This window comes from Poecilia reticulata, linkage group LG17 (genome assembly GCF_000633615.1).
Source record: "Poecilia reticulata strain Guanapo linkage group LG17, Guppy_female_1.0+MT, whole genome shotgun sequence".
In the NCBI taxonomy this organism is placed as follows: Eukaryota; Metazoa; Chordata; class Actinopteri; order Cyprinodontiformes; family Poeciliidae; genus Poecilia; species Poecilia reticulata.
In genome coordinates, this window is record NC_024347.1 from 1,783,740 (window position 1) to 1,795,434 (window position 11,695).

The 11,695-nt window shown below is 39.7% G+C and overlaps 2 protein-coding genes across 4 annotated transcripts in view; one reads left to right on the forward strand and one right to left on the reverse strand.

Annotated features, from left to right (window-relative positions):
* Positions 1–2,241: 2,241 nt before the first annotated feature.
* Positions 2,242–11,695, reverse strand: part of abhd4 (abhydrolase domain containing 4, N-acyl phospholipase B) — an 18,925-nt gene continuing 9,471 nt past the window's right edge. Inside the window, exons 1-9 of one of the 3 annotated variants that reach the window (XM_008433010.2) lie at positions 7,866–8,036; positions 7,125–7,145; positions 5,925–6,010; positions 5,723–5,827; positions 5,301–5,589; positions 3,903–4,090; positions 3,699–3,810; positions 3,412–3,598; positions 2,242–3,078 (exon numbers count right to left, since the gene is read on the reverse strand). In XM_008433010.2, coding sequence (XP_008431232.1) covers positions 2,989–3,078; positions 3,412–3,598; positions 3,699–3,810; positions 3,903–4,090; positions 5,301–5,589; positions 5,723–5,827; positions 5,925–6,010; positions 7,125–7,145; positions 7,866–7,915 — 1,128 coding nt within the window. In that variant the 5' untranslated portion in view covers positions 7,916–8,036 and the 3' untranslated portion in view covers positions 2,242–2,988. Of the gene's footprint in view, positions 3,079–3,411; positions 3,599–3,698; positions 3,811–3,902; positions 4,091–5,300; positions 5,590–5,722; positions 5,828–5,924; positions 6,011–7,124; positions 7,146–7,865; positions 8,037–11,695 lie in introns of those variants that run through there. The other 2 variants (XM_008433011.2, XM_008433012.2) reach the window with 2 other exon arrangements.
* Positions 8,964–11,576, forward strand: dad1 (defender against cell death 1). Its single transcript, XM_008433008.2, has 2 exons — positions 8,964–9,277; positions 11,440–11,576. The coding sequence occupies exons 1-2, from the start codon at positions 9,067–9,069 to the stop codon at positions 11,568–11,570; spliced, it is 342 nt and encodes a 113-aa protein (XP_008431230.1). The 5' UTR covers positions 8,964–9,066; the 3' UTR covers positions 11,571–11,576.

Below are 11,695 nucleotides of genomic sequence, written 5' to 3' on the forward strand. Positions count from 1 at the left end.
GTGTAAAACCTACATTTTCATTAACATAAGCAACGTAAAATGAAATTATTCATAATTATCGTGTTAGGGATGTCTAAGGATTGAAATGCATGCTCTTATTTTGCAGAGAAGAATTTGGGATTAAAATAATTACTTATTTACAGTACTGAAGACGTTCAATGTTCAAGTCTAAAAACGTTCTGGAAGCTTCCCACACTTTCCTGYGCACCGCTGAGCTGAAGCRTTCACTCCAGTAACAAAAATAGTCAAATCCAGTTTACTCAAAATAACGTAGTCTTGTACTTTTCTCAGGCCAAACATGTACATTACTCACAWTACTTGAGTTGAATAAACATTTTAGTGAGACTTGAGTAAAGCATACAAGCCTGATTTAAGTAAGAATAGGTAAGCCAAGATACTGCGCAGAACCCTCAAGCTCCCAGGCCTCTGGTAGAGGACCGAGCTCAGAGGATGAGAGAGAAGGGATTTATACACTGACTGACAAATTAAAGACATTTTTCTGTCTAAGAAATACCTAAGAAATAAGCAAAGGTTTTTAATCTTTTCAGTGTTCCTAGTTTAACATGAATGTCATGGTATTAATTGAGATTTATATTGTTGTTTTAGAATCTAATTATACCATGTTTTTACATCTCAATGACTCTAAAGGCCAGTCTTCAAATACTTTCTGTTGGTTTAAGTTATAGTAAGGACACATGTGAACTGGCCAGCAGTCCTCTCTTGCCGTTTTTAAAAGATAGTGAGTCTGGCTCATGTCAATTTTTAATGAGTTCATCCTCTGACCTCACTCCACCTCTGCACCAAACTTAATGAAGATAAGTGGTAGATTCTTACTGACAGACAGGCAAGCTGATTGAAGCGAAGMGACTTCTCTGCCWGCGCCTCTCGGACTCGGCAGCGCAGAGCAGGACGTGTGGACACAAAATGAATCCGCAATGAGACCTTGGCTTTGGGTGAGAGGGGGGACGGGGCAGGGACATTATTGTCTGTGACAGCTTGTGGCAAATAAGGAGAAGCTGTGTAAAATAATTTTTTTAAGCTTGTTGATATTAGCTAACAGCTAATGTCTTCCTATTAGCTAACAGCTAACCTGGACCTGAGTGAAGTTGGCCCCTCCACCTTCTTCAAATCAGACAAAATTGGTGTCAAACGTTTGTGCTACGTTTGTGCAGCAACAATTTTCGTTTGTGCCGCTATCATTTTAAAGATATAAAGAAATGTTTCTAGAGGTCATCCAAGGTCAACCAGCCCCCCCACCTTCTTCAAATCAGACAATCAACTCGACTACGTTTGTGCAGCAAAAATTTTCGTTTGTGCTGCTATCATTTTAAAGATATAAAGAAATGTTTCTAGAGGAACGCCAAGGTCAACCACACCCCCACCTTCTTCAAATCAGACAAAATTGGTGTCAAACGTTTGTGCTACGTTTGTGCAGCAACAATTTTCGTTTGTGCCGCTATCATTTTAAAGATATAAAGAAATGTTTCTAGAGGTCATCCAAGGTCAACCAGCCCCCCCACCTTCTTCAAATCAGACAAAATGGGTGTCAATCAACTCGACTACATTTGTGCTGCTTTGGATATTCAGAATGACCTTTAACAATACTAAACAATTCAAGCATAACAAAAACTGAAAAACAAACCCTTTAATTTTTAACTTTTTTTTTTTTTTACAAAATATATTAAAAAAATCAACGTCTGTGTGTATTTCGGTTTTACGAAACAAAACGAGGCCAATTTATGTGTGCAGCTACAACATATAACAATTTAAACATCGATATTCAAACAGTTCTTTATGTTAAACCTTGAGTCAGAGCCTGTGAAAAGTAGAAGCTAATGGAGAAATGGGGAAAATGCACACAAGTATGTCAAAGATCTTACTTTACAGACTTTACCTTTTAGAAATAGATGGCGAATGGAAGAAATTTCACTTTAAAAATATTGTTGGCTCTTATATTGTTGCATCGAAGATTCTATAAATCAGTTTTACTTTTATTAATGTTCGATAATGGGCTTAGCGTGTTATGAATCTAAACAGGATTTAATAATAAAMYYYWMMWTTTYYTKSYTTTWAWTTTTTTTTTTTRTTTTTCACCTCAGATTTTACATCTTGSCTAMAATTCTCAATTGAATTTAAGTCTAGACTTTGACTGAGCCCTTCTCACACATGGACATGCGTTGATCTAAGYCATTCCATAATAGCTTTTTTTTGTGACAAATTCTTGACACTCTTCCATAAAAGTCAGATTCACTGTAGAACTTTTATTGCTCAAATGTTCACCGGTCACCATGTGATTAAAGTTAAGGCCCAAAACAGTAATACATATGTAAATATTACAAGTGTGGGGACTGAAAACATACAAGATTTCTTGTGCGTTTTTCAGTCATATTGAGCCGGAATGCTACATAAACATTGAGTGCTGACCTCTAGTGGAAAGGTAATGTAGTACACCACTGATTGCTGGTTTGGGAAACACATTTATATATATAAGTTTTTAGGTTATAAAATACAGCTGTGTGATGATGTAAAAAGGAAATATGACACACAGAAGGCAAAGAAAGAACACCTTGTCAGGCACATAATAAATTATGAATCAGTGGCCACATCTGGCAGCTCAGAAAACAATAAAACACGAGCATCCTAAGAGGCGCATCTGGATGTATTGCGTTAACCAAATATTAAACTCAATAAACATTTTTAAATGTTTGGTTAACATTCTGTTTGAAAACAGTAACCAGTAAATCACGTAATAAATACTAATGCGAACGTACTAAATAAACCAGCCATGAAATATGAGCAAAACAACGATTTACGGGAAAAAAAAAAAAAAGAAAGAAAGACAGCAGAATTACATCAGATTCATTCAAATGCCTCAAAACAGAATGATTCAGAGTGCTTCGCATGCACAGGCYCCGGGGCCGAGTCCGCCTCGACGACTTGTGCAGATACAATGCAGAACCGCCAGGTCTTTTGCAGACACACATGCCATCAGTCTACAGATTTACATATGTTTTCCACCACTCTGTTGAAGTTGTCTGGTTGATCAGCGTAGACGTGGTGTGAGGCGTCGTCTACCAGCTGCAGAGGGGAACGGTTTGAGGGAAGCAACACAAAATACACAGCTAGTTACCGACCCACAAAGTGCCTTGCTAAAAGTAGTAGTATTAGTTTGAAGTTCCCCTCCCGTCCCATTCTGTCATTTTACAAACCTCAAAATTTTTTGTTTGGGTTTTATGAGATAGACCAAGCTATTCCTTTACTTTTCACAATTTTGCACTACTCTCTCTTGCTTTGTCAAATAAAACCAAAGAAAAACATTGATTTTTGCTGTTGAAACATGCAAAAGCCCAAGGGGGTATGAATAATTTTAGAAGGCCCATCAAGTATTGAGGCTCTCTTGCGTCCACTTACCAGCACTTTGGTGTGGGCTTTGCCCCTAATCTCGGCTACTCTGTCCCCAGATGAGCTTTCCACCCAGGATCTAGCCCCATACAGCATGGTGACGGGCATGGAGGGCGGCAGAAGATGTACTCGCTGCAGCATTGGCCTCTTAGCCCACCCTAGCGTTTCTGACATGGCCCGGAAACCTACCTCCCCACTGGGAGAAGCAGAGGAAACAAAAAAGAAACAGCATTCTTATGCGTTACATTTTTATTTGTGAAAATCGGTGATGGAAACGGGACTTTGCTCGGCCCTACCTTGGAGTCTGTGCATTACAGTGGTAAATGTACTGCGTCATTGTGTCATCGTCAAAGAGATCCTCGAATTTCCTTTTGAAATCGGGGCGGAACCTGTTCACCAAGCCTGGGCCTGAACAAATGAAGTGCAGATAGTGAGATGAGGATGGCGGAACATTTGATGTAACACATAGCAGAGGCAGAATCACATTTCCACATGCGTACCCCATGGGCCTGCAGCTCTGATAACAGCCAGCGGGTTGAAGAGGGAAACAATCGAGACGATTGCTCTTGCCCATCTGGGAATGGTGGGCCTCTTGACCACCTCAGCGCCCTGATCCTCACTCTGCTGGGTCTCTGGTTTGGCTCGCTCAGGGAAACCCCAGGGGTCCACCAAGATAAGGTGAGACACTCTGGAAACATTAAAATAAAGACGCTATGCGGCTGATACGTGCATCAGCTCGTAAGCAGAGAAAGGCAGTAGTGTATCACATTGAATGGTCAGTAGATGGTGCAATTTTACCTAAGTAATTTTACTTAACAGATCCTAGAATTTTTCGCACAGTGATGTTACAACAACGGACTCACGCTCTCTTGCTTGATTGACTGCAAAAGACCTGCAGACAGACTCTGCGGATGGGACCACTGAGGTTTTCAGATTCCCCAGTGAGGCTTGTACTAAATGGCCTCATCACTACTGACCCAAAAGCACAAGAAAAGTCAGCTCCAGTTAGCTCAAAACTACATCAGTAGAATAAAGTAGCATTATGTTAAGGCTTGTGTTCTTTGGGAAACCTGGAACTTTTCAAATCAAGCATGCAGTACGTTGAGGATTCAATCACAAATCAGGAAATCCTTGGAGGAAAATGTCAAGTCATCTGTGAAGAAGGTGAATCTCTGGTGTCGTTAGACCTTCAAGCAGGGCAATCATCAAGGAGCCACTAAGGCTTGATTTCAGCAGAAGATACTAGAAAAAACAGCTTAGTTACCTGACTTGAACTCTTTAAAAATGTATCTGGTGGGATTTGAAAATGGTGGTTGCAGCACCCAACGCCAAGAATGTCAATGAACTGGCAGGCCAGAGCAGTCTAACATTCCCCAGAAACTCTGCTATCTGGCTATTAATCATGTTTGCAGCATGTTGGGACAGTAAAGGGTGCTCCCGTTTATTGCAAACAGCTGATAGTTTCAATATTTTGAGGATAAACTTAATTTACAGTGACGGTTGAATAATTATATGCAACCACAGGCTACATGCACAGTAAGCAAGATGGTAATAGAGGTAAAGCATTTTTGATGAGTACTGATGGAGAACTGCASTAAAGAGTGCCATGTTAGGAGTCTCCATAGCAACTAATATGCTGCGGGTAGACGCTATTCTCTCTCCTACTATCACAAAGGAAAACATGAAGAGTTTACTTGGACTTTAGATGAAACTGGTGTTTAAAATCAACACGGTAGTGTTTCACCAGATATTCTTCCATGGCTAGCTCAGATAACTAATCAAAGATTCTTCTCTCTGTATGCTGTATTGTGAAATGTTATTAGACAGGTTTAAGGAATGTCCAATTAACACAAACCGTTGTACAAGGTATAGATGGTAAGGATATCATGGACGATTACCTGGAAGGGTRCTGAATTGTGTATGAGGTAGCCAGGTAGCCCCCCAAACTGTGCCCCAGGAGGATCATGTTCTCCAGACCAACAGCCTGCCTCCACTGCTCAATGGAGTCCACAAACTGCTCCTCTGCCTTGGCAGCGTCTGACGGGAAGCTAGGCCTCGAACTCCTGCCGAAGCCCAAAAGGTCAAAGGCGTAGACGGTCCGCGAACGGCTCAGGGCGTCCAAGTTCCTGATCCATAGCCCTACCCCTCCTCCAAAGCCATGAACCATCACCAAGGGAGTCTTAGGTGCTGGGYGGGGGAAAAAAAAAAAACAGGAACAGGAAGACATGCATCTTCTGTGAGCTGTCTTATTGTAAACTCTTGTAGTTTATGTTTTTACGCCTATTTCCTTCTTGTGAAGGCTATTTAAGAATCTCGTTACCTTGTTCTGCAGATTTGGGAGTCCCCTTGTTGGTAAGAGACAGAGTCCATATGCGGTCCTGGTTTGCGAGGGTCACAAACCTGGCCCATAAATCATTCTTAATACCTGTTGAGAGGAGCAATGAAGCAGTAAACTGCATTTTCTAATCAATACTCAGTGGTTACATAATCAGCCAGCACAGTATCTGTCAACACAGTCTTACAGGCAAGAATCTTAGACTCTGTAGTCTTCAATAGGGACATGGAGGTTGGACACCAGGAGGGCCACCAGCTCCAGAGTGAACTTGACCTAATCAAAGTAAGTGGAAAGAGAAGCATGTAAAGAATGAGGAGAGTGCAGATAGCACAGGAAGCGTTCAGCACATGCTGAATGCAAAATATCAATGCTTAAGGAACAAATACGGGGTTAGTCAATGCTATCACTATTTGCATAGTATGCCCACACACTTAGAGAGAGACAAGAGGGTGGGAGGAGTATTACAGAGAATCACATTTCAAAGCCACCATGCTTTAAAATCATGTTCAAGCCACACACCYATAGCAACGATAAAGTAATATTTAAACAGCTTTGCAAAAGTCTTCTTACCCCTTCTTACCTTTCCCCCCATTTTTCATATTAAATACAATTCCAATGGGTTATATTGAAATTTTATGACAAACCAGCAAAAAAACTAACAATTATTGAGGTGGAAGACAAAGGACTAATTATTTGCAAAGTGTTTTACAAAACAACAATCTGAAAAGTGTGGTCCTTACTCTGCTAGCCCCAAATAAAATTTAGTGAGCAAATGYCATCATGAAGACCAAGGAAGATAAGAAAGTTTAGACTGACAGGACATTTATTGGCAACATTAATCAGATAAGCAACCAGGAGACTCTGGAGGAGGTGCAGAGCTGCATGATTTTTGTCGCAAGACCTTAAAGGAGAACCATTAACTGTCCACTTTACAAAGCTTGCTAATAAGTACATTTACTACATTACAACAAATCTGAGCATCTTCAGTCAGAGGCTTCTTCAGATTCGCTGTAATACAGACTGCTACAAGAGATCTTTCCCGCCAACAGCCATCGCCATCTTCAATAACTCTGAAGAATCTGAATTAATGAGCTACAACATTTAACTTCCCTTTGGGATTAATAAAGTATTTTTTGAATTTGAACTGAATTCGAAGAAGACCGCCGTTGTTAATAGAAAGCCTCAAGAAGCTGGTCAGAATCATCTTCTTTTCCTTCCACTACGTACTACTTTGGGTTAATCTTTCACAGAAAGGGRAAAAACACAACAACTTTGAACAATGTTAAGGGTTTGAATGCTTTGCCAAAGGCAACATGCATGTTCCCATAGTCTGCTACTTCTTATTAGTATTTTATAACAAAGCAGTTCACTATAGGGTTCATCTCACCTGTTTGTTTTAGTCTCTAATCTGAAACAAAGAGTGATGAAACTGAACTGAGGTGATTCATTCATCTCCTTGATGAACCAAACTGATTAAATAAAGGAGTCAGCCATTACCTTTTACCATATCTACTCCACCTTCACCTCTACTTCACTTTCCTAACTTCTGTTGTAAAGATAAAAAAAATTGAGGAAAGGGGAAAGCCAGCAAATAGWGAATGTCAGGTGATGCCATCAGATAATAGAGGAAAAAAATCCGAGGCAAAGGTAAGAGCTGCCACCTGCACCACCAATAAACAAAGGCAGTTCTCTGAGTCACTGCAGATTAGTGTCAATAACCTCTGATCCCGTTTATTCATCAAAAGCTACAGGCTGCTGGTCAAACATGTTTGCTCTGACAATGACTGTTAACTATTAATAATGGAACACCACCCACACGGGAGCTCCAGATTTATAATTTCAACTTTTGTACAACATCAGATCCCTGATAAAAAATCCCTGATGTTGTATAACGTCAGCAACTTTTCAGATGATGTAATGTTACAGTAAGCTACATGAATGYGTTCGATGTTTGAAATCCAAACTTGGAAACAGTTTCTACCACCGTGACGCATCACTCTTTTTATTCCTTAGTGACATCAACAGTTGTTTCGATACATCAATTTATTATTGTTTTCCAGAAGTTTACCTAATGTAAGGAATGACGTTAKGCGGAAAGGTGCTGTTAAAGGTAAGGGAAGTTACTCACTCTGTCTCACARTCGTTCTGGATGGGAGCTGGAGCTGGAGCAGGATCCATTGGCTGTTACATTCAGATCAAACTAAGTCACAGACGATTTATCATGCGTCTTCTATGAAATGACATTAGGACCTGCCGTCTTGTTTGCCTATGTATATATGTTTTGTAAYCAGTGCATTCCTACGTCATCTGACCGGGTGCAAAGATCGTCTCTCGAAGCATGCAACGGCAAGCCTTCAAGACATTTTATTGTGTCTCGTATTTACTTGTGTCAAAAGCGTAAATGCCGTTGCGATTAAACATGAATGTAATTAAACACACATTTACCAGTGTTTTTGTTGACCAATAATCCGTTSGGTTACAAAAAAATGGGAAAATGAAAACAATATTAAAAACAACAACTATATAACATATTTTAAATAATGTCATGCTGTTGTTTGTGTCAAAAAAAAGTAGACCAGAGGAAAAAATTATATTTAAAAGACTGTATCTAATCTATCARCTCATTTAAAGCGCAAGCACACTAGAAATAAATCAACTAAATTGTATATTGAAATGATGTTTGAGTACAACATCGTTTTGTTTCTACCTCTTTGCTCTACGTAGCTAGACAACGTAGAAGACGTAGACCCTAGAATCTCTACGTCATCGCGTCTAAGATATCGTGAGTGGCAAATTTTATTTAAATGTACCTCCGGTTTGCTATTCTGTTTTTCTAAAACCTGTTGAAACCCGTCTTGGATCTGTATATAATAATAAAAAAAATATAGCAGATATGTAACAGCAGCAAATGAAAGGCAAATGGAGCACATTCATACAAAAGTAATAAATATAAAAACAAAGAAAAAACACGACAAGACAGGAAGGACAAATAAAAAGGAAAAATACTTTTTATTTTTCAAAACTTTACGCAGCATAAAGTTTTGATGGACTTTGTATTACTTATAAATCTTTGCAATCTTTTGTAGATTTGRTGACAGGCATCAATCGCATCACTTGCATTTCGACAAAACTGCCACTCACAATAGGGCGGTTAAGTTGACGTACTAGTTACRCAGCCTAAAACGCTCCTTGCTTGTCATGATGAGTTATTCGGAATATATTTGTGTAACACCGRGGCCGCTTMCGGTTGGTGAGGACACGTCACTGATTGAAGTGAAGAAGAGGAGTGTGCTAACCTCAGTCTAGATTTTTTTTTAAATAGAAAAATCATGTCGAACTCAGTCGTGTCTGTTATATCCCGGTTTCTGGAGGAGTACACCACCACGACGCCCAACAAGCTGAAAGTGGTGGACGCTTATCTGCTGTACATCCTGCTAACCGGAGCGATGCAGTTCCTCTACTGTCTCCTSGTTGGAACCTTTCCTTTCAACAGCTTTCTGTCGGGTTTCATCTCCTGCGTGGGCTCTTTTATTCTTGCAGGTAGCTGTTTCTGCAATATTTTTGTGACCTRTTCTGGTCACGGAATATACAACACAATACTTCCGCTTATAATGTTCAGGTAGTGTCGTGGCCTCTGTGCATGCTAACTGGCTAACATAGCTAAAACAAACTGCCATCTGTTTTTTGTGTTCAAATTAAACTATTTTAGGTCGTTGAAAGAATACAGAAAGTTACGCGTACAAATAACATTTTATTGGTTATTTACCTTGCTATATTTGTATAGCAAGGTGTATGATGTATATTAAATTAGTACATCAAAGTAGTCAACGTAGTACTTTACACATAAAATGTTAGTTTTAGACAAACTGCTGAACACTATATGAGTGATCAGGAATACGATGGTAAATAGTGTGTACTTGTATAGTGCTTTATGTAGTCCAGAGACCTCCGAGGCGTTTTACACTACTGCACTAAAATACTACATTTATTCACCCATTTATACACACCACTGATGGCGGTAAGCTAAGCTGTAGCCACAACTACTGTTTAGCCTGCCCTCAAAAGACTAACRGAAGGAAGGAAGGAAGCCACACAGCCAGCATGAATAGGTGGTAGAAATGTCTTGTCCAAAGACACAAACCACCAGTTGCAGGACAAACTCCTGAGCCATTGTCATCCCTAATTGAAATAAAAGAAAAATGAAAATATCCTGTATTGTCCCAACAGTAGGAATATTGATATATTAAATGTACATCCATGTCAAAAAGCAAGAAAATAAAAGTAGGTTCTCAAACAAGTTCTTAACATTTCAGGCCTCATATTTAAAGGAAGTTCATTCCACAGACTRTATATGTAGGTGCAGATCTCAGTCATCTACTGGGAGTGAGTGCAGAGTTRGAGACCACCCACCATATATGTGACTAACAGGCTCTCACTGCAGCGTGCCAATTAAAAAAAGTGATGCTGCAGCAATTTGGACCAACTCCAATGTACAAATCTGTGACATCCCAATACCAACATAAARACCAAAAATGATKAAATGGTGGCAAGGATAACCTTTTTAAGACGACTGAGTAAAAGAAATCCTTTCTGTCCTTAATTGGAAAAAGTTAGATTACACTACAACATTTTTCTGTTGGTTAAAGTTTAAACCATTGGTCAGAATCATTTGTTTTCTGGTCTAAGGTCAGAATGGTGCAGACTTCCAATATATGACTTAAGTGCTATACACAGCTTAACATCTTCTAAAAACTTAAGGCTTGGAAGGGAGAACTGACATCACGTTTTAGTTGTAGGTAAGCTTTTTCATTTTTATTTTTTATTTAGTCCCATAGCAGTAAATTGCCACACTTCTTAAATGTTGTAACTGTAATTTAGCAAAAGCAGAAAAAGCAGGACCAATAACAAAGGACACCAGAGGAAAGGGTAACTTTTGAAGATAGCCACCCATCTTAACAGTAAGAGTTAAACTGTAAAAAAGATTTCGGTCATGACCGTTTTGATCCTGCAGTCCTAACTGTGCCCTTCAAACCAGAAATGGTAGCAAGAGGGTTATTCCTCAACTTTAACAAAAAATAAAGGAAATTGTAAACCAATATACTCAATACTTTTTTGCACAGTACTAAAAAATGTTTTGCATTATTGCAGCCTAAGCCTGACCAGGTTCATGTACTCTTGCTGCCCAACGAGCCGACCGAGCAGGTTGCTGCTGAAGTGGCCCTTGACACAGTTTAGCTATCCTTCCCCTGTGTGTTTGTGCTTTGGCCTGCAGAATGGGTACCAAAATAGTTGAGTAAAACTGGCAGCCAAATTCATTTTTCTGCTCTCTGGGAGGTCCACTGAGAAGCGTAGAACCTGCWCCGAGTCTGCAGCTGGTGGTGAAGAGCTTTGTGCGTCACGAAGCCAAGCTCGGTCAAGACGGAGAGCAGAAGCGCGACCGGAGAACTGCAGAAGCTGCAGTTTAAAGATGGAGTGGACTGTGACTTTAAGAGCAAAAGCCATCTGGAAATAGTTGTTGATTTCCCAATAACCTTTTASTCCGATGGACACGGTTGCTATAATTTTTTCAAGTTGTGCAATGGCTCAAAAACTGATCTAAAACAGATGTTGAATGGCAAAACTAATATGGATGTAAACTGGAGAAATAATCTCAAAATTAAATATAATTTTCATTTCAATTTTTTCCCCCCCTCCTCCCCCAGTGTGTCTTCGCATCCAGATCAATCCTCAGAACAAAGGGGATTTCCTGTCCATTTCTCCGGAGCGGGCCTTCGCCGACTTCCTGTTCGCTCACACCGTCCTGCATCTCGTCGTGATGAACTTCATCGGCTGAAACCAACGCAGATCTAATTCGCATTACCCCATTCGTGAAGGTGTTTGTTTTAGACATTTAATAAAAATAAAAATATTAAGAAGTGACTGTTTGCAGAATCTCATTAGATTTTGTAACTTGGCATG